A 22,619-nucleotide genomic window follows, 5' to 3' on the forward strand; every position below is an offset into this window, starting at 1 on the left:
CTTTACCGGCAGCCGCTTGGCAGAGTTTTCCTTTTCAATGCCGTCTCACTCCAGCCGCTCTTCTGACAGAAAAAGATTTTCATATCTGAAAAATTAACGAATAAATAAAATTACACATGCCGTTGCTTTTTTTACCTGCCGGCTCAGTGGGGTCCCTTTTCCCTTCTTCCCCTTCCTGAAGGGAAGAAGCGGGCGGCTTCCCGCCGGCCGGGGGAGAGGCGGTTTGAGCCGGCGCTGGGGTAACGGCGGCCGCCTTCCCCTTTAAGAAGTTCCGCCCGCCTCTCGCCCCTCCGTGCTCCCCTTCTCGCTCCTCTCATTGGTCGGCTGAGGTGCCGGTCTCCGGCAGTTCCTGTTTCGGCCACCTTAACTTGTAGACGGTTCGCACGCCCGTCTCAACCTCTCTCGGCCTTTGATTGGACCGCCCCGCCAATGTTTGTGGTGGCGATTGGCCCCCTCCCGCTCCGCCCCGCCCCGTCGCGGCGACCAACTCCCTCCGCCCCTCCCGCCCATTCTCCATTGGCTTGGAAACCTCGACCCGTGCGCTCGGATTGGCTGCTGCCGGCCGCGCGTGCGAGCAGCAGGGTGGGCTGCGCGGGAGCGGAGGGAGGGAGGGAGGGGGGGGAAGCGGGGAGTGAAGGCAGCGGCGGAGCGCTGGGTGACACGGGGTGTCCGCCCGGAGGATGGTCCCCGCCGTGGGGCTGCCGCCTCTCGGCCCCCCCAGCCCTCCTGTGAGTGCCGGCCGTTACCGCGGGGGGCTCGGAGCGGGAGCCTGCTGAGGGGGAGGAGGAGGAGGAAGGGCGGGACGGGGAACCGCCGCCGCCTCGGGCCTCCTCACCCGCCGGTCGGAGCACCGGGCTGGGCCGGTGGCCCCTTTGTCTGTCAGGAAATCTTTGTGTGGGCCAGACCCGGCCCGGGAAAGGACTTGGGAGCTGAAATAAGCCGAAGGGGAAGCGGTTGGAAGAGTGCGGGCGGCCCTTTTGTGGTGGGGGCTGCTCGCTGCCCACCCGTCTTCCCGACTCGGGTGTTCCTGCAGGCACCACCGCCGTGGTGGTGGTGATGGTGGTCGGGTTTTTTGGTTTTTTTTTTTTGCTCTGGAGAAGTTTTGTTGCTTCGGTGGTGAGGGTTGGGCGCTTCCCTGGCCGGCGTGGATAGGGTCTGGAAGTGCTGGTTGCGTGTGTGACCGGGGAAAGCGTAAAGGCGGTTGGGGTTTGGAGAGCGGGGTGTTTTTATCGTTTTGAAGTCTTGATGGTCTGAGGCCATTGGCCCTCAATCGACGTCCAGAAAGTTAGTTTCGGAGAGAGCAAAACGCGGGCACGGTTTCTCAACCGTAACATCTTTTCGGCGTAGTGCAGGATGGAGAATGTGCAGTGCATCACCTCTGTGTGCTCTTGTTGTGTGACATCTCGACCTGGAAGTTAGTCAGCTTCAGAGTACAGTGCAAAAGTCCAGCTTTTCTTATTTAGAATTCGGTCCCTGGAAACCTAATTTTTCCTGTTGGGTGTGTTTTCAGCTTGGTCTCTTAAGCAAAGGCGGTTTACGGACACGCTCTGTCTATTCCAATCTTCACCTAGTAATTGTAGCTCTCTGGCCAATTTCAGTCAAATCTGCCAGCAACAGAAAGACACTGAAGTCTTCAGTTTCATGGAAATCAACATCTGATAAATGCAGAAGATCACAATTATTGCTCACACCAAGGGCAGGGCACCTAGAATCCAGCTCCTTGCGACAGGCAGCATGGGTGAACTGAGTCCCATCAGCATACACGTGGCTGAATACAGCCGTAGCACGCGATGCCGTTTGTCCAGGGAAGTCTGCAGGGAAACGGTGGAAGTAAGGCGAAGAAGAAGGGAATAGTGATGTGTTGAGTCACTGGCCATAAGCACATAGAAAATCACGCATCTTTATTTTTGCCTTTCATATAATAGCTTGGCCTTCTATTAGACTCCACCCAAACATATGATTATTAGATACTTTTAGCAGAGGTAGCTTAATGATTGCACAGCTAAGCATTCAGAAGTCAGGTAATGTAATAGCTTGGTTTGGAAGCATGATTTAAGCTTTGCTTTTTTACATACAATGCATGGGACAATCTTATTTATGTGATTACGTTGTGTGGCACTTTAACAAACTGCAGAGTATTGTTTGTCACTCATGAATTGTGTGCAGTAATCAGACAAATAGGAAGGAAGAAACTTCCTATGGGGAAATAGTTATTATTATAAGGATTTAGAATTTTTGATTTTGACTTTCAATTAGTGCCATAATAATAATTCATAGGTACATTTTGGGGTGAAATAGATTTGACAACTGAAAATACATTTGTCATTGAATGGGAAATAAGCCTAGGAAGTGCTCATGTTGTGAGCATGATTTTGAGATGCATGTATTCAAAATAACATATCGGGTATGTGAAGCAGTATGAGAACGTTGCAAACTTTGAAGTGTTTGGATGTTACTTATTCCCTTAGAGACTTACTTATTCCCTTAGGTTATGGACACATGGGAAGATTTTAATGGAGTAGGTGAAAAATGGTGGTGGATCCTGGAGGAGCCTGACAGCTGCAAAGTGATAATTAGGATGTAAGTGCTTGACAGTGGCTTTGCTGCTTTAATTCCTGGTTTTCCAAGTAGCGTTCCCAGGAGCTGACCAGGAACGGACTGAAGTGACTGTCACTCAAGTGGTGCCATGATGTGTGCCTGGCACATGCCTGCTGTGTGTATCACGGACTCTATGTTTGTACATGAAGCTTAGTCGTAGTCTGAAATTCCAAAGACATCTTATGAGAAAGAAGGGAAAAATTCAGTAAACGTGTTCTGCTTGCACCGCTGGCTGAGCTACTCCAGCTGCTTTTCACCATGTCTCTTCTTGGGTGAACATAGAGGATGCTTCCTTCTTTTTTAAAGGGGAGGAATTAAAGAGCTACTTTTATGTGGGTTGTTTTGGTGGTGGTGGTGGTTATTCCCCCCCCACCCCATATGCTGAAATCATAAGAATGCCTCTGGCTTCCAGATATTGAACTATAATGAATTAGGCGACAAAGAGATTTGGAATAGTTCCATTCCAAATATTCAAGTATGCTTTTAATTTGCAAAGTGCATTGGCATAAGGTGTGTGATGTTGTAACCAATCATATCCAGCTTGGATGTGAATTAATACCGTGTATGGGTTGAAGCTGGGTACTCCACAGGGTAGAAGAAAGACATAAATACATGAGGAAGTCAAGGGCTGGGACATGCTGGATTTGACAAGAACCATTCTGTTGTTCAATTTTTGTACAGTAGTGCTTGTGTTTTTGTAATAAGTGTTTGGATCCAAGATGGCCTTAAAAATAACTTTGTAAATGACACGTGACTGGGGGGAGGTATAAGTAGTGTAGCATTTAATACGAAGGGATGCTCAGTGAATCATCGTTGTTTGCATTGTAAGAACTTGTAAAAAATATCATGAAGTCTATGCCACTTTAAAGGATAGTGAGTAAGCATCACAGCACAGTGTTTCAGCTGAGACAGTTTTCAATTAAATAACAATATTGAACATTGGCCCTGATTATCAAAATGCCAGCGGTGTGCCTAGCTGTGTGTACAAACCAGGTGTTCAAATGAAAATGGATATGTAAAACGTGTGCATGCAAAGCATCTGACAACTTTGATGTTCCTAATCATTTTGTAATGGGTCTAGTTATAATTCTCAGGCTTCTGAAGAAGGGTTATACTTGTCTCCAGCCTGAAGGGCTGCTCACCCGTAGTATTGCCGGTCACTTTATAACTTAGTTCCTGTGCTAGCATTCTTCATCTCTGTCATGTTTGTGGCTCCTTTATTCAAGTTACATCCCTCAGGAACACGTTCTCCTATTCTGAAGGGTATCAATCATAACGTGAGTTGTGCGTGTGTTCTGGAAAGTGGAGTGAAAACATCTCAGGTTGAATGGTTGAGCAGTAGGGCTTCCTTTGTTTCAGATTGCAGTATTACGTGTTAAGTCACAACTCCCTGATTAAGAAATGTTGTGCAGTGCCTGGTTTGTGTAATGCTAACCTAACTTGCTGGTTAAAATACAGTTCCAGCTTTTATATGTGCATATTGTGTGTCCAAAGTTTGCTTTGGTTTTACCTTACAAGTGTAGCACTGTTGTCATGCTCTGAGTAAGCACAAAAGTGATTCTACTGTGTGCACAGGATTGACAAATTTTGTGTAAACTCAGTTTGTTTGTAAACTCAGTTTGTTTCCTGTATGAAAAGCTATGGCATTAGGCTTTGAAACTGAACGAGTTACGTCTGCAACCATGACATATGACAGCAATCTTTTACATCAGCCATGCTGTGTGCCATTGTGATTCAGATAAGAACAAAGTACCAGACTGCTAAAAATGTTTCATGCTTCCTGTTAACAAGTGCCTTTCTCACGCAGTTACCTGCAATTCTGTCAGGTTAATTGACCGAGATGAAGACCATGAAGTGAGATCAATGCCATCTAAAAGCACATCTCAGTCATGCCGGTACTCTGATACCAAAATGAGTTCTTTGTGGTCCATCTCTAGTGAGGCTGGAATGATCAGAGTATGTATCTATTAACTTTTAGGTCTAAATGCAGGTTTCTCAGATCTTGTGATCTGAAAGTCGTTGTTGTGGTGGGCAGTGCCATGAGGAGATTATTGAACACGTTGTTCTTTAGGCTGCTGATACTATTAAAAGCAGTGTAAAGGTATTATGGGAGGAGAGCTTAACTTTAAAGTTTTGTTTCTTCTGCAAATCACTGAAGATTAAAGTGAAAATAACGTTGTCCATTTGGGGTGTCTGCCTGCATCTGTAGTCTGTAATGAGTGGATGGCTTAAGGGACGCTTAATTCATGCCAGCCTTTGACCTTTGAAGTTGGACTCTGCTTTGCTTTCATGCATCAGTGAAGTTGTTAGCTAGAAATTGATTGAACACAAATCTTGGATGGGCTGGAAATTGCCTTTTGCTCTGTCCTACAGCCCTTCTTACTCATTTACTACAATGATAAAATGGTGCTAGCCCAACACTGAGCAACTCCAAATCAGCAACAAGAGAAGGAACACCAGTTCATTTTTTCACTATTGGAGGATCCATGATATTCAGAGATGCTGCTTAAATATTATGTATCTGTAGTTTAAATGCTTGATTCTTCTACGTAAGACTCTTGCTTGCTGTAAATTCTGAGGCTTCCTGTGTAATTGGAGAAGCTTAACTAGTTTTGGCATCATCTCGGGTCATACTTCTACAAACCTTAAGCCAGCACTGCCACTGCACGAAGCACCCTTGTACCAACATAAGCAGTTTCAGTGTACTTGTTTGGGAGTGGGGGGTGTCTTTGTGATCCTTTTGCAGAGTAAATTTTAAGTCGAAGTAATGTTCTTGTCTGGCTTCTTGTGTGAGTGCCAGTGAAGTGGGGGAGAGGCGACATCTTTCAGCATTATTTTGGAGTAGGTGGGACAGTAGGGAAGGGTAACCATCTTACAGATTTTCCTATATTGCTATAAAGGCAATTTGTTAACTAAGGAAATGTAGGTAGCTAGTTTAGCATATGTTGCAGTGTAACTCATTGACTCTGTTAGCATTCAGATTTGATAAAACAGTTAATACAAGCAAAAAAATTTATTTTGCAGTGCATCAGGTTTCAACTGTTAGTTGCCTTTCAGAATGCTGTGTAGCTTACATCTCAACATAAGGAGAGCTAGGTTGAAAACAGGTTGAATGTCCAGGCCCAGAGGATGGTGATCAGTGGCGTGAAGCCTAGCTGGAGGCCGGCGCTGTACCGCAGGGATCAGTTCTGGGTCCAGTCCTGTTTAACATCTTCATTAGTGATCTGAATGGTGGGACAGAGTGGGCCGTCAGCAAGTTTGCTGATGACACCAAACTGGGAGGAGCGGCTGGTACACCAGAGGGTCGTGCTGCCATCCAGAGGGACCTCGACAGGCTGGAGAAATGGGCTGACAGGACGGAACCTCATGCAGTTCAACAAGGGCAAGGGTAAAGTCCTCTGCCTGGGGAAGAAAAACTCAATGCACCAATATATGCTGGGGGTCACCCAGCTGGGAAGCAGCTTGGCAGAAAAGGACCTGAGGGTCCCGGTGGACACCAGGTTAAACATGAACCAACAATGTGCCCTTGTGGCAAAGGTGGTGAACAGTATCCTGGGCTGCATTAGACAAAGTATTGCCAGCAGGTCAAGGGAGGTGATCCTTCCACTGTACTCGGCACTGGTGAGGCCACACCAGGAGCCCTGTGGCCAGTTCTGGGTTCCCCAGTACAAGAGAGATGGACATACTGGAGAGAGTCCAGTGAAGGGCCACAAAGATGATTAAGGTACTGGAGCATCTCTTATCTTAGGAGAGGCTGAGGGAGCTGGGACTGTTCAGCCTGGGGAAGAGAAGGCTCAGAGGGATCTCATCAATGTGTATAAACACCTGAAGGAAGAATGCAAAGAGCCAGGCTCTTTTCAGTGGTGCCCAGTGACAGAACCAGAGGCAATGGGCACAAACTGGAATGCAGGAGGCTCCATCTGAACATCAGGAAACACTTTCTTACTGTGAAGGTGACCCAGCACTGGAGCAGGTTGCTCAGGGAGGTTGTGGAGTCTCCATCCTTGGAGATACTCAAAAGCTGTCTGGATGTGGTCCTGGGCAACTGGCTGTAGGTGGCCTGGCTTAGGCAGGGGGAGGTTGGACCAGATGACCTCCAGAGGTCCCTTCCAACCTCAACCGTTATGTGATTCTGTAATACCCTAACCTACTTCAGAACCAAAGAAACTCTGAGAAGAGTGCATAAAACTAAAAAAGTCAATATTTACAGTGCTGTAGCCACATCTTGCCTACATGACCATCACTCTGTCATCACTGTCTTTAGTTACAACTGCAGCAGTTACCATTTGTATCCAACCTATAAAAAAAATTGTGATAATTTCTATTTGGTATAGCATTTGCCTGTATTCAGTCAGCGTGCATGTGCTCTGTACTTCTGAGTTGCAATTTTCTTGCTCTGCGATATTAGCTGGGATCTGCAGCTCTGCCTTTGAGCCTCTAACCAATGGTGCCCATAACACTTGCACACCCGTTCTTCTTCTGTCTTGCTCTCCATGGCTCAAGTTAAAAACTTCTGTTGGAGGCAGCTGTCAGGTACTTAGCTGATGTCAGTGTTCATTTAAATGAAAGTGGGGGAGAGTTGAGGGCTTCTTCGGTTTGTTTTTGTTTAAGTCTGTGACCAAAAGTGGTGCTCAGTCTCAACACCTGAGGATTTGGATTATTAAGTATTGCCTTTATCTGAAGCAGTGGTGTCTGTTGAGGTCGTGTTTTATACTTGCTGTGGTTGGCAAGTTATAGAGAGTCCCACCTGTAAATTGTCTCAAGCGGCTTTACAGTCCATCTACTCACTTTGTCTGTGTTTTTTCTGTTTTATTCTGGGTGGGGATGGGAAAACCCTGTGTTTCTTAGCTTGGAAAAATTAACTGTTTGAGCTATCCCTTCCTAAGGAACACAATGGAGATCTCCCTCTTCTAGTTTCACTTCAAGATATTCTTGCCAAGTCAGTCTTGAGTGGCAATAGGGAGGTGATTTCAGACAGTGATAGAAAAAGAAGTTGGAGGTAAGGCATTTTAATTTTATAGAATGATTTTCTAATGAAGTAAAACTTGCAGGATCATGGTATCAGTCTGTCCCTTCCCTTTACCCATTCCTTTCAGACCTCTGTAAAGTAGTAACTTGGACATCTGGTGTTAGTTTCTGCTCCATTTTCAGTGCTAAATTTCTACAGTAGTCTTACTTGCTTTTTCTAGTGCTTTCAGAACTACTTATTTACCCCTGGATAGCTCATGTACAGTAATTCTCCTAAGCTAAATAAGTAGTTCCTAAAGTGGTGGAATTAATGAATTCAGGTTTCCTATGGATTTGCACCTAGTGGTTCCATTTTCCAGTGTCTAACATACATTGATCTTGTTTTTAAATGTCCTCTTTGAAAGTGGTTGTTAAGCAAGCGTGCCTGCTTTGCCTGGTCACCTGGACTCAGATATCTTTAGTTTGGACCTCTCTGTTAAATCCAATTGAAATAGTTTGCAGCTTTATCCCTGCCAGTATTATTCAAAACTGTCAAACCTCCAGATCACAAGATGAGTCTTTTATTCCTGGAACTGAAGTAATTGCCCAGTGGACCCACTTGATGTAGGAAAAAACTCTGAAGAGCAAAGGTGCGAAATAGCATTGAGGTTGTGAAGGAGAACAAGCCCTCTTCCGTCTGCTAAAACCTTTTGTGAGGAGCCTGGAATGACATGTACCTTGCAAAGTTGTGGGGGTTTTGTTTGGTTTTGTTGGGTTTGGGGGCAGAGTGTGCGTGTGTTTTTTAAAGCTCATTACAGCTGGTAATAGTGAAAGCACCACTTCTGGAATGATGTGCTGGCCTTTTCTGAAGGACGTGGCAGTACACTGTCTGGACAGGTGCTTTGGAAGCGCTTTCATAAAGTTGCCAGTTTCAACGATTCTGAAAGTTGAAGGAAAGTTTCATTAATTCTTGTAAAGTCAACGTACTTAGAAATTATGTGTCTTAACAATGGAGTTGGGGAGTAAGTTTGATCAGCTTATACATTAAACTGAAATACTGTTTTATGGTACCTTCTACCTCTGCCATTTTTGCCTTTAGCCCCATTAAGATTCATAGGGAAATCCTTTACTCTGGAAGGTCAGTGTTTGTAACCAAATCTCAGGATGGATCTCTTCTGCATGTTTTAAAGGAGCTTTGTAGTGAAGACCCATACAATATTGCTTCCTGTATCATGAACCCTTGACGAGTTCTTAGTTTGTGTCAGATTTCTCAAACCCCAAGCCTATAAAATATTCAGGAACTCGACTGTGTAATCCTTCGTACTTAATGACTTACATCTGAAAAGATGAATTAAAAAAATTGTCTCGTAAAGTCTCTGGATGCCCTGCACTTTTCAGTTCTAGGATATTTTGTGCTACTTGTTAGTTAGGGTCATAAGGAGAGAGCAGCAACTCAGTTTAGCATGTGTCTGTGTGTCTGGCGTAGCTATTAGAGAATCACTTGATACCTCCTCAAGACCCGACGCAGTTTTATAAACAGACTATGTGAGGATCCTTTGTAGTTGCAGAACAAAAAAGAGCTCAGGTTAAAACCAAAAAATGAAGCAGAGAATAGTATTCTGACTATGTCATTGTGGCCAAAATGAAAGGTTTTGTGTTTTGATTCTGAATTGGTTATCAAGCCCTGTGATGAAGTACTGTTCTTTGAATAGAGATTTTATTTGGAGATAAGGTCATGTCAGAAAGCAGAATTAGACCCGCTCTTGATGAAGCTGTAGCTTCTACATTTGTCCAGTCAGTCTGTGGCGTTTCAAACACAGCTTTTGTACGTGGATGGCTTCCTCAGTTCCAAATAATCATCTTGGTCCCAGTATTCAGAGACGACAATGACTTACAAACAAAAGAGGTAAAGAAAAAACTCTAAAAGCAGTGAAGTTGTTTTCCATCCGTTGTTATTTGCAGACACCTTAAAAAGAAGAAGTGGCTTGTGTAACAAGTTTTAGCTTATTGGCATTGGGTTTTCTTTTCTTAACTTTTGCAGAAGCTCTGGGAACAGTCTGGCTGCCCTAGGAAACTGTCAGCTGGTTTGCATCGGGAATGTGTGTTCTGTGAAAAGTCAAGGTAGCTCTCTCCTGCCCTTTAATCCGTCGTACATCTTCCTTGGCAAAAGGTAGTGTATGTTGTGAACAGTGTGACGCCAGCTGGTTAGCCAGCGCATACCTGCTACTGAGCTGGTCACAGACCCGGGCGGTATCCTGACGCTTACCTGCGGTGTCAGCACTTCTCCTTCTCTGCTCAGTCTCAGGTTTTTGTTAACATCTCAGAACTTCGCGTCTCTTGAGAGGTTTCATTTAGTTTGGTCGGTGGGCCCAGCTGTTGTTGTGAGTGGGTGGATAAAGAGACACGGTGCAGTAACAAGGAAACCTTGGTTTCTTCAGAAACCAAACTGAAAGATATCAAAGGGATTTTTACTCTTACCAGGAAAAACAGTCCTTTTCAACTTCCTGTACAGTAGTCTTAACAGGTTACTTCTGTAGGCAAAAGTAGTTGGTATACATAGGTAACAATCACAAAGGTAAGCTTTTGACTTGCGTTTCCTGCAATCATTTTTATTAGGTAAACGCAAAACTAGAATAGAATTGTTCCAAGGGAGAATAAAGAAAGGGCAGTAAATTGTGTCTTTTTATCTCAAGGGCACCTTGCTTGTGATTAAAAGCTTGGATTAAGTCCCTGGTTGAAGCTAGCCTTGTTGTCAAACATGCATGGAAGACTGCAAAAGAGAGCTCCAGCAATCACTTGAATGAAGAGGACACTGTCTTGCAGGGAAAAAAAATACAGCGTTTGAGTAGTTATTATCTATGCCTTGGAATTGATCTTAGCTGTAAATCACGGCTAACTACATGAGGTGTACAAAACTAGTAAGAAATGTAAGATTGTAGCAATGTAACTGCGTAAGCTTGCTGAAGTATTTTAAGAGAAAGAAAGATTTGGACTGCTGGTAGTTTTACAGAATATGTGTAGCTGCATATTAAAAAGATTCTTTCTGCCTCATGCAGAAGAATAGAATACCTTTACTAATTTGAGGAAGATTGTTTTGTACAGCCAAAGATAACAGACTGGAAGAATTATTTTCGTTTTCAAAATGAGTACTAATTTTGGAAACACTTCCTAAATAAAGAGTGAAAACTTAATGTCAAATAAAATAATCCAAACTAACTTTTTCTTAAAAAGTTAAATCTGCTGAGTGCATATGTTTTGAAGAAAAGGTTTCATAAAATAAGTTGCTGAATAATAGCTGCAAAGATGGGTGGTAGACAAGAAGACACTTTGAAACAACTTGGTTTTGAGTTTTCTACCCTACTTTTTTAGAACTATAGAGGAGATTAAATTATGTTAAACTTAAGTCTTTAGAACACAAAATATCTTTTCATTTTTGGAGATGACATTGCATTTAAATTAAAATTGGTATTTCAGGTTGACATTGTAAGAGCTATAAACTACATAAACCTCGAGGGAACCTTGGTACTAAATAAATATAAATGTTGAATTGCTTCTCCTTCATCTGGCTAAAGAATTTGGAATTTGCTACATTCTCTCTGCAGAAGATATTCAGCTTAGTCAGGTGTGTGTATTTCATGAGTGAACTTAAAATACATTTGCCCCTGAGCTTATAAAGCAAATACATGTCTTCTGCTTTAGAGAATCAGTGAAGGAATCTCTCCATGAAGAAGTATTACTTGACATGGAAGAGGCAAAGAGAAACCCATTGTTAAAGCTCTGGTGATACCACAGCTGCGAGGAAGAAATGGAGACTGTAAACATTGTTCCTCAGCCAGCAGAAGTGTCCACCTAGGCGGGTTTTTGGGTTTTGTTTTTTTTCATTCACAGAACCCTTATTTTCAGCAGCTCTCAAGAATACCACCTCCCTGGTATTGCCAGCTCTTAACTGTTTTGGGGTGTATCAAGTAAAATGCAAAGGTTTTTGTCCTTACAGAATAAGAATAGGAAAAAACACGGCTTCAGTTCACCATGTTTCTTACAGTACAATCTATCAGTAGAAACCCCAGAGTTGTATACAAGTGCTGTTTAACAAACTCAAGCACCTCTTTTCAGTTAGAAAACCAGAACCTGAAATTAACTGGTTAATTAGATGAAGTGTAAAACCTTGCTTTTCCGTATTGGTCCCACAAAACTTTTTTGAAACTTTTGGGGAAACATTGGTTGAATGGTAAACTTTGATAAACTTGACTTAAAGTAATTCCACAGTAAAGCAAAGTTAGAATAATATTCATTGCATTCCTATGCCCTGTCTTCTGTATGAAATGGGCTGTATATCCCAGTAGAGCTGAAGCATATCCAGTACAAACTTAAAGCTGTTTACGTTTGTGAGGTTTATATGCTCAATGTGGTAGCATCAGGCTTGAAGTGTGCAGGGAATGCATCACTTGGAAGAAGCTTAGTGACATCATTTAAAAAAAAAAAAAAGGGCAGGGGCAGAAGAAAGAAATGGGGAGTCTTTGACACGTTGTAATAAAGACTTTCCATTTTCTCAGGATCAAAAACTGGTTAGAAGCTGTATTAATAAATTTCAGCACAAACTTCCACTAAGGCATTGCCTGTCTTCCCAAATACCATATACAATGTATTGCTGAATCATTTAAGGCATCTGCTCAGGAAAAAGAAATAAGACAATTGGAAAATTGCGTAGATTGTGACTTTGGGAGATAGGGATGCTGCTATCGGGAATAAGAATTTTGCTGAGGGGACGTGGACCCTGGGCAGAAGAAGCTTGAATATAGGAGTACGGAGAGCCCGTGTTGGGAGGGAGAAATGGGTGCTCTGACTCGGTGCAGGGGGAAGATGGGGTTGTGGATGTGACCTGGACTGTGTGCAGGGAGAAGCAGGTGGAGTCAGAACAGCTGGGTCTGTGCTAGGGGAAAGTTATTTGTGGGTGGGTGCTGCTTTACACCCTTTACCTTCACACAGTTGTGCTTTATCTGTAGCCTTGCATGGTAGCTGGCCATCTAAATTCACATTAATGCTTTCTGTATTAAATACACTGTAATACAGAAATACTCCTTTGGTTCTGAAATTGTATAAATTTGCAAGATTAAAAAATACGGTTGCTTGGTGAATGCATTAGTCTTTCAAAAATGCTAAGTTCATCAAAATTATGACCTCTTTAATCTTTTTGCTCTGATTGCTAGCATACTTGCTGTGGTCTAGTAATGCCCAATAACAGGTACATCAACTCTGTCCTTACAGATGGTGCAGAAAAGTCAAGAAACCGAACGTGACTGCCACACAATGCAATCCAGCATCTTCCTTTTTCTATGCATGATGTTTGTGAGCTTTGCTGTACCAGAAGTATGTCCACATACTCTGTGCTCACATCCTTACCTCACTAAACAGAAACAGTACCGTATACACTAAATTAAAGGACACCCTGAATAGCTATTTTACCTGATACACAAGGTATTGTCTTAATGATGGATACGTGAGGGCGTAGCATTACCAGCTAGCTGCTCTGCTTCTCCTGTCTTTGCTGGTAGCCTTAATGGATATAGGTTCTGCTGGGCTGCTTTGACACAACTGAAAAAACCCCACTGAAACAAGGTGTGCTGACCTCAGGCTCTCAATGTATGTGTGAGCATCTCTCTGGTTGCCAATAGTGTAAAAGATGGCTGGGCTCTAACCAGAGTTACTTTTTTTTTTTTTTTTTTTTTAAATAATCAGAATCGCACGCCTGCTAAACTCTCCCAGCTAGCCCCTTCATCATCACCTGATACAATGAATGCATCTAGAGTAAGTGAGTAAGTACTACTGACCATCACCAGCTACACACAGGAGGGATAAGTTATAGATGCCCTGGGTGGAAAACTGGCTTTCCTGGCTTTCAGAGTTGTGAATGTTTGCTACCTTGCAGGACCTGAGATACCAACTGGACTAGTCTTACTATGTATAAACAAAAATAAAATTGTTAGCGAATTAAGCAAAATGGATTTAAAGGAGAAGGAATCTGTTTTTAAGATGAAGTAACACAAGGTAATTTGTAATAGAGTGAATGAAAGGGCTGAAGTTGGACCACTACTTTCTCCCACAGTAAAGGACTCCGTTCACTCTGTCAGGTTTTTTCATAACTTATGCAGAGCATGGTCAGTGAGAATGGAGTAAGCAAAACCTGTGGAGAAATTTAAATAGAAAGTGATGCTAGGGAAATCTTTGGTGATTGTGTTTTAGGTAGGCTGTATGTAACACCCAGTGGAGCGGTGGAATGCTGTAACTCGTCTTGGGGGATTGCGTCTAATTTTGTGATGGCGTGAACACTGTTGTGTAGGTGGAGGAGTTGAATTAGGTTCCTGAAAACTTCAGGCACTTCAAGTTCCCCAAGCTGGATCTATTTGCAGGATATCGCCTGTTTGCTTTACTTCATGGTTTGCCAACATTTCCTGTGCCTTCACAGGAACAGGTAAAGTACTTAAAGAAGGGGTAGAGTGGTCAACAGCATCAGCCCGAATGTTTCTCCTCAGTTAATCTTTACTGAACGAGAGCGCTACATTCAATTAACCTTTTAGAGTATAAAGACTGGAGAACGGCATCCAAGTTCTGTTCTGGCACAATAAAGATTATTTCTGTTAACTTTACGCACACATACGCACAGGCACGTGCACGCACAGGCATGTGCACGCGCAGCCCTTTCCGAAGTGTATGCTTCAGTGCTTTGGGAGCTCTATAGATGGCTGGCTTTCTGGTTCGTAATGATTTTTTTTTTTTTCTCCTTTTTTTTATGTCAGTGTCGGTAACGGTAGGCTCGGTTTACATTAAGAACTGCTTGGTGTTGAAAGTTATATTAAAAGCCACCCCCACTTCCTTACAGTACAAACAAACAAACAAAAAAATACCCTAAAGATACGAAGCCTGTTAAAAGAAGCCGATGAGCTTTCCAGGAGGAGCCAGGGAGAGGTGAAGCCACGAGGAGTCTGAGGGCCCATGGGAAGAGTTGGAACAACAGGTTGGTTGGTGAGAGAATGAGCAGAAGCATGAAACTAAATACAGAGCTCAGCCTTATCAAAAAACAGATTTTTATTTTTTCCTGTTGTCATCTACAGTATACTTCATGTTACTTGCTCTCTAAAATTCATTCCTCTGGTAGATACACATTTGACCATCATTGACTTAATCTCATCTTTTGTTTATTTTTTTTTGTAATGTTTTTGTTTGTCTAAATATAGGCTACTGATGTGTTCAAGCTGCGGACAAGTTAGGTGCAATTTATTAGGCTGTTGTGTATAACTATTTCATAACTTTATTTTTAACTGAATTTTATATATCTGAGAGCATAGGGTGTCACTTTTAGCCATTTTAAGCTGTACATTAATTCCATAGCAAGTTTTGTAATTTGCTACATTAATAGCACTCTAAATTTGTATTTAATAAAATGTCCTCATTGTAGCTTGTATTTTGTTTAGCATTCATGTTTTATGTAGAACTGGGAATTGAATGCATATTCAGTTAGGAAGGGCTGATGAAAGAGAGTTCAGCTGTACCTCCTCCCATTCAAAAAACAATCATATACTCTAATTTTCTTTCTTGCTCCCTTCAAGTAGTTGGGATTATACCTGGTTTTATATTTAAAGTACTTGAAGAAATGGAAACCTATTTGTCATAGGCAGCAGGGGTTCACAAAGCACCGCGATAGATAACATACTTCATTTTTAATGCTCATATGACCAGCTGCTCTACATCGAGGTGATGGACTTGTGCGTACATCGTAGTGTGGCCCTGTTCTTGTGGTCAAAGGCAGAACAATGTAATGAATGTCGTGTGCTAAGAATTCAGAAGAGTGCAGGAGTTGTTAATTCCTTCCACAATTTTCTTCAGGCTCTCTTCTCCGAAACCATGCCAGAGATGACAGAAAATGAGACACCTACTAAGAAGCAACATCGGTGAGTTTCTGTGGGAAAATGACTATTTTGTAGTTCTGTAGTCTGCGGTCATGTCGCAGTTATGAAGTTTCTAGCTAAAAGTTTGGCAGTAGGGGTATTGACAAGAAGTTCTGAGGCTTGACCAGGGTTGATCCAAAAGTTAGGGAACTGTAGCTGCAAAACTCCCTTTCTCTCTTTCCCTATCTATGCCAAATTATTTGTCGAAGACATGTCTACCTGGGCCACCTAGGCAACGGAGATGCTTTGATTATTACACCAACTACTCCAATGTGTATAAAACTGTTTCACCGCCTCGGTTAGAGTGCAGCCTGTATTATTGCGGAGACTCCCGGTAGATATTGGGGGGTCACTATACTCATTTTGACAGAGTAATTTAGATCTCTTCCTCAACTCCCAGTGGAATCTGGATCTTAAATCTCAAATCTCTGCTGGAGCTCAAAATACATTTTGAGGTTGAACAGCAACACTATGACCAAAATTTGTAACAAAGTGACTCAGAGCTCATTACAACTTTCCAGGTTTTCATTCCTTTGTAGTAGCATGTTGATCTAATGCCTGATTGGTAGGGGAATCTTTCAGTCCCTAGTTAAATACAGCTTTCATCTTATGGCTAGGTGGCCATGTAGGATATGATTTATGATAAGAAAAGCTCAGAGAGAGCATTGATTTGTCCTGCAGAAATTTTTTCAGTCTTCATGGATTTTGTGACTCTTTCTTACCTCACTAGTAGAGTATTTTGGATTCTGTATTGGTAATGGGAATCAAAGGGCAGCTGGGTCTCTCCAGCCCTTATATTCTTGTGCATATTTAGGATATATGATCAATTCTGACTGGCAGAAGATTGTTTAGGGTATAAGTGGGAGAACTGTCGTTTACTGTAAAATAAGAAACCACTTCAAATGATAGTTTTCATGCATTCCTGTTCTGGTGGCACAAGTTTTCAATGAACAGAAGATTCATCACTTCTTGAATAGTTGTAGAATAGATGTGCAGGCTTCAGTTAGCATTTGTTTGACTTGAAGATGTTAATCTTTAGGCATTATTTTTCAGCAAATGTCTCCAAAGGTCTGACCATCTGCAGTAACATTACTCTCTTGTAATTGTCGTCTAAGTTACTCTAGATGCAGACTACTTCTGGTGAGTTACCAGAAATAAATGTGTATCAACTCAAAGCATAAAGGATACATGCCACATAGTAATCACACGTCATCCACATGTATCTTGCGTTCTCACTTCAGATCCCTTGTTACATCTGGCCTGTGCTGTAACAGTGGGAAAGTAGAGCAGAAGATGCTACTCTGCTTTTTGCATACTCTAGCCAAATGTCTAGACTGAGAGTGCGTTGCTGGACAGAAATATTTTGAAGGATTTTTTTTTTTTTTTCCCCCTGGAATATTTCTTTTTCCAGAAAACATGTGCTTTGCTTTACTGTACTTCCTGAAAGTATTTGGCTTACTGCATGTATACAGTACATCTGATTTATATATGTAGAGTACACATTTGGGATTTATTGACTTCCAGCAAAGCAATTTGAGTCATTGCACAATGATTCTGACCTGGTTGTCATCAGTCCAGAAATCCCAGGTGAACATCTGAAACAAAGACAACCCCCACATGCCCAAATTGTACCTAGACAAAATTTTGAGGCAGTAAAGAACAACAACTGCAGAGGAATGGTAATTCTGTTTTCTCACACAAAGGAAGCATGTTTGATACCAGAAAGTATGGTGTTTGAAGGTAACGTGTCTGGAAAAATCAATTTGCATGGTAACATTTTCTCCTGTTTCATTGATCCAGTGAACGTAAAAGGAACATTTCAAACAAAGGCTTAACTACCTTGTTGGTCAGAAATGGAACTAACTTTTTTTAATATTTGGCCTTATTGAACACTGGGAATAGTGTAATAGTTGTCGCTGAACAGAAACATAAAAATCCAGTTCTGCCTTATAAATATGTAACAATAATCAAATGGAGTATTATGCTATGCCTTGTTACACTGAAATTGATTTAAGTCTGAACACAAATGGATTTTTGTTAGAAACTATTTAATACCAATGTCTAAGACTAGTCCTTGTGAGTGTGACTTCTACTACGTTCTTGTTCACAGAGCAGAATATAATATTTAGTATTTTTAGCTGTAATGGAAATAATAAAAGAAATATTTGTTTGTATGCAGATTTTTTTCCTTCTGTTTCACATCACTGTTTTCCCTTTATGCTTCACAGAAAGAAAAACCGGGAGACACATAATGCAGGTAGGAACATTAAGCTTTGTTCTTCGGTCTGGAAATAAGCACAGATGCTTTGAACTAGTAAAACCTATTTTGCATGGAGAAGGTTCCTCTGTAGGAATTTACTACACTTTAAAAACCTCACCCTACCAAACACCTTTCTGTGACCTTGTATAGAATATCTGTGCAGAAGGGCTTCTTGATTGTTTCTAGTTTACTGTTTTCCACAGTACAAGATTACAGAGCTTTAGAGGTTCCCTGGATTAGAAATATTCCTGTAGCTTGTCCCTGAGGCACCCACCTGGATGTTGGCATCCCAGAAATTCTGTGCAAATACCGGCTGTATGTTGCGGGAGTCGCATCCCTCGGGCGGCGACTAGTCAGTGTCTAGCTCCAATGGCATCTTCTACAAGTAGCAGCAGAAAGATGGACTGGGGAAGAGTCTGACAGGTTTTGGCCTGGTTTATCCTAAGAAATTGATTCCAGTTCTTTTATTAAACAGCACTATTGTGTGGTCCTCACAAACTCAACTGGAAAAAACCACTGAGTAGTTTCCATGTGAAGGCTGTGGAATATAGTGCTTGTCAGGCTGTGCCCAGGTTGTGGCCAATTTCTTAAGGATTAAGAAGTATCAGGAAATAGTCTTACCAGGTTTACTGCTAAGATTGCCGCAGTTCCTGTTTTACATGCCCATAGCTTTCCAAAGTCTTCACCTACTGGGCTGAACTCCGCAAGATGCGGGGACAAGCTCCCTGCAGCCCTGTAGCTTGCTTAGTCATTAATATCTGGACAAGCTGACTAGAACGTGGAAAATCTTATCAAAACAAAGGAATAGCACTACACAACCACTGTGATACCTGTATGTGTTAGTAAGATACATAAAAAATTAAGTCCCAAGGATCATGTGTTTTAATGTTTATACAGCTGCTCTGATTTATATGGTAAATTTCTTGCAGAAGAGACTTTGTCTTGCTGTGTTTAGTGTATTTAGGCCTGTCTCTGTCAACACCACCAGTCTGTCCTGAAATACAAAAAATAATTTAGTAGTTTGAGAAATGTAGATTGAAGTGACAGACTACTGAAATAAAATTCCTTAAATTAAATCCGTATATCCTTTGTAAAGGGGCACAGTCACCTGCGGATCACTGTGTGTTTCTGTGTGCCACCAAAAGCAGCCCAGCTGCCCAAAGACCAAGGCGATACTCGGCACAATGAACAAACAATACGTTGACTTGAATCTTGACAAAGCCATGACAGAATTTTTTTTTCAGTCTCTTTGGGAGAAAGGCATTTAATAGTTTTAGTTTGCATAGAACACCAAAACATTTCAGTCAAAAAGATAGTTGCATGAGAGTGAACTATTTTTGAAAGAAGCTGACTGGTGGGTGGAAAACGGAGATCAATACTGTCTGAAAAAAACATGCCCAAATGTATTTACACTGCTAGACTTGTAGTATAGACCCTTTGTGCCAATGTTTAGGCCTCATGAAGAGGTAAATTATGTCACTGGAGGACTGTAAATGAAGCATTTTCTGACCTTCTCCAAAATAGGTAATTCACTGGAAATACTGTTCATTCAATATTTTCTTTACTCCCAGTCATAATTAGACCTTGTGGAACAGTTACGCCTTTGAACATAAAAAAGTGTAGCCGATGGTCCATATACCTGGAGCTTTAGCTATATTCAGTGTTGGCTGCTCCACCAATATAAATTTAAAATTAAGAATGAAAACTGGTAAAATCTAATTTATTTCTCTTTTGGTGATAAACTTGACATTAGTATTTAAGAGATACAGATTTCCTTCCCAAATCTGAAACTGACTCTTTCCGTAATCTTGGTTCATTTGCTTTCTGTATGCCTAAATTTAATCAATCTGCCTTGTGAAGAGAGTGTCATAAAACTCAGCTAGAAAGCATTATCAAAACACAAATTTTGAGTTGCAATAACTCCTCTTTTCCACAAAGGGGTCCAGAACACCCCCACCTTTTAAAGATATTGCTGCTTATGTTACAGCTCTTGGTTCCACTGAGTATTAATTCAGTAACTCAGGTTTACTTTAGAGGAATTTTTTCCTCTCTCAAGTTACTAAGGGATCCAATATGTCATGAAATAATGTCTTTATGAGCCCTTACATTGGTACTAGTTGTGCTGCTGTTGTGCTGATTTGCCCAACCAGATGACACACCACATATTATTTTTGCTTAGTGGAGAGACATCGAAAGAAGAAGATTAATGCTGGGATAAACAGAATTGGAGAACTCATTCCCTGCTCTCCGGCACTTAAGCAGGTGAGTGTCTGTTCAGAGGTTCATACAAGTTTCCTTTAAAATGCTTGGTGTGTTTGCTTGTCTGTAGAAGTATAAATACTTATTTTGCTATTTGTTTTAGGAAGAAGGCAGAACTGTCTGAATTAATATGCTTGAAAATATTACTGGTTATTAGTATTTAAAAAATTATTTGTAATAGAATTTTCCTTTTTGGAAGTGCAGGGCCACATGAATGTAATTACACAGATTTTGAGCTTTTTATCTGAAAGTGTTGCATATGACTGCTAAAGGAATGAAATGGTACGAGTTGGACATGTGACTGATTTTCTCCTCGATTCACACATACGGTATTTTTGAGCAGGTATAAGCTAGACTAATTTGCTTGTAGCAATTTGGTCAGCTTGCTGATGTCTGCCTGTGCGTTTGATTCACAGGTTCCTAAAGTTGTCGTTTAGGGCGCCTGAACGTTAGTAACAACAGAAGGTAAAAATCCTGTCTCGGCTGCTGCCTGCCCTGTTGAGCGGATGGATAGCTGTTCACCCTCTCCTCTGTAGGAGGGGTGGCAGGCTAGGCACAAGCAGGTTGGATCTGGCCAGTGGGTTGCTGGTTACGTTGTGCAACTCCTGTTTGTCAAATCATTTTCTACTGATGCTGTTTAATGTAGTCTGTATGATGCCTGAGTGGGGAAAGCTGTGGGTTAAGCAAGATCATTTTTTAGGTCATTCTCCAATCCCTTCTCAGCCCTTTGCTGGTGATCACTTAATGTCCTAAGATGTAAATAAAATTGCATGCGTGCTTATTTTTGTCATCTTTCATATAATGGGGTGAAAGCAAGTCAGAAAGTGAAATAATAATAGTAATTTAAGACACTTTCCTTGTGAAAGATGAAGCAAGACAAATGGTTTGAAGTTGATGCACAGAAGCATCTTTTTCAAGACAGGGCAATCTACCGCAGAGGCTGCTCCTACAGAACAGTAGAAGAAGAAATTAAGAAGTGAACAAGAGGTTTTGCAGGCAGAATAACCACAGTTTCATAAAAGGAAGATGGTGGAGGGGTTATGGCATATTTTCTCTTCCCATATTCTCCAGCATGTTACTTTCAAAATTATGCATACACCCTCCTGGATAATTGTTCCATGTTTGTTTCTTTCCTAATAAAATATTTACAAGGCATTATCCTGGAGATTTCATGTGATGTATATGTTTGTTAGGCTGCTCAGCAAGAAATTATGCTTGCTGTTCGGGTTCCATGGCCTTAGTATCTAGCTTCAGGCATCGGAAAATGTCAGCTGCAGCACTGAAAATGTTATTCTGTAAAAACTCGTGGCATTTTAGGGTCAATATCACTCATGAAACCTGTGGTTCATCTAAAAAAAAAAAAAACAACACCACCCCCCCCCCCCCCCCCAAAAAACCCAAAACGAAAAAAACCCCACCCAACAGTATTCAGAGACTCATTCGGGTTAGCACATTTTTAAAGTAGAGACCTCTTGGAGCAAGTGCAATTTCATCATTAATGGATCTACCAATGATAGACCTTTCTCCTAATTTTATATATATGTTTTCTTTTAAAGAGCAAGAACATGATCCTGGATCAGGCCTTTAAGTATATAACGGAAATGAAAAGACAGAATGATGAACTCCTGTTAAATGGAGGGAACAATGAACAGGGTAAGTACAGATGCTGCTGGAGGCTCTAGAATTTCTGTCACTCACTTCTGCTGCGTGTCTGTTAGTACTGACAACAAAGCCTGGATCAACAAACTTGGGAATCCCAAAACATTATGCACATACAGGAAAAATAGAGCTGCTTATATTGAAACAAGAAGCCAAGAGAATGCCCAAGTGTTCTTGCATTGTGATGCAAAGTAATTACAGAGCTTATAGGTGATGCAACACAATTTAATAGATTCCGTCCTGATTTATTCTACTGTAGTGACCAGAATGATTTCTGACAAACTTCAGTGTTCAATTTTTTTCATTGAAAACACAGTTTCCTTCATGCATAGAGCTTTTTTTTTTCCTTTCAAATGCTGCAGTGATAACAGCCTATTTTATAAAAATATAATGCATCATATAAGATCTTCTTGAACAGATGCGTAAAAATACAGTGATGGAGGTATGACAGAAATACTCTCAGAGCTAATGTTGCAATTTGTGATTTTTATTTCTACCCATAGAATGGAATTCTAAATAGTTTATTTTTATCTTGTTGATGTAATTGGGTTTGAAAAACCTAGGTGATTTTCCTAGTTAGGTGAGCCATCTCCAAGTGTATTGCTGGTTTTTGTGGCTTTACATAAGTGCTTTGTATTTAATTTTGCATATCATTTTTAGATGTAATGAAACTTAATCATCCTGGAAAGCCATGAGATTATCAATTAAATAAAACCAGTTTTAGTCTTTGCAAAGGAGCAGGGAAAAGAAAAAGATAAATTAATGTGCTTGTATTTCTTTCGGTAATTAAACAGTTTGATTTGTGTTCAGCTTCATCTAAGTTAGTCCTGATGTTTTTTCTAACTAAATAATTTGACACATCCTGCTTTTGGTAACAGAATAGTCTGTGAAGTTCATTCACTTTCCTGCTCAGTAGAGAGGCTTATCAGGAGAAGAGTCTTCAGTTATGTTAC

The 22,619-nt window shown here is 41.3% G+C and overlaps 1 protein-coding gene across 15 annotated transcripts in view; it reads left to right on the plus strand.

Moving 5' to 3' along the window:
• The first annotated feature begins 594 nt into the window (after positions 1–594).
• USF3 (upstream transcription factor family member 3) overlaps positions 595–22,619 on the plus strand; it is a 36,102-nt gene continuing 14,077 nt past the window's right edge. For 10 of the 15 annotated variants that reach the window (XR_003924146.2, XR_003924149.2, XR_003924152.2 and 7 more), the window contains exons 1-5: positions 595–728; positions 15,427–15,491; positions 17,717–17,745; positions 19,928–20,010; positions 21,564–21,660. Coding sequence is in view for 1 of the 15 variants with exons in the window: in XM_030019468.2 (XP_029875328.1) it covers positions 681–728; positions 15,427–15,491; positions 17,717–17,745; positions 19,928–20,010; positions 21,564–21,660 (322 nt within the window). In the remaining 14 variants the exon portion in view is untranslated. Of the gene's footprint in view, positions 729–13,281; positions 13,359–14,422; positions 14,558–15,426; positions 15,492–17,667; positions 17,746–19,927; positions 20,011–21,563; positions 21,661–22,619 lie in introns of those variants that run through there. The other 5 variants (XR_003924155.2, XR_003924156.2, XR_003924154.2 and 2 more) reach the window with 5 other exon arrangements.

The sequence above is a fragment of the Aquila chrysaetos genome, chromosome 7 (assembly GCF_900496995.4).
Source record: "Aquila chrysaetos chrysaetos chromosome 7, bAquChr1.4, whole genome shotgun sequence".
Taxonomy (NCBI): Eukaryota; Metazoa; Chordata; class Aves; order Accipitriformes; family Accipitridae; genus Aquila; species Aquila chrysaetos.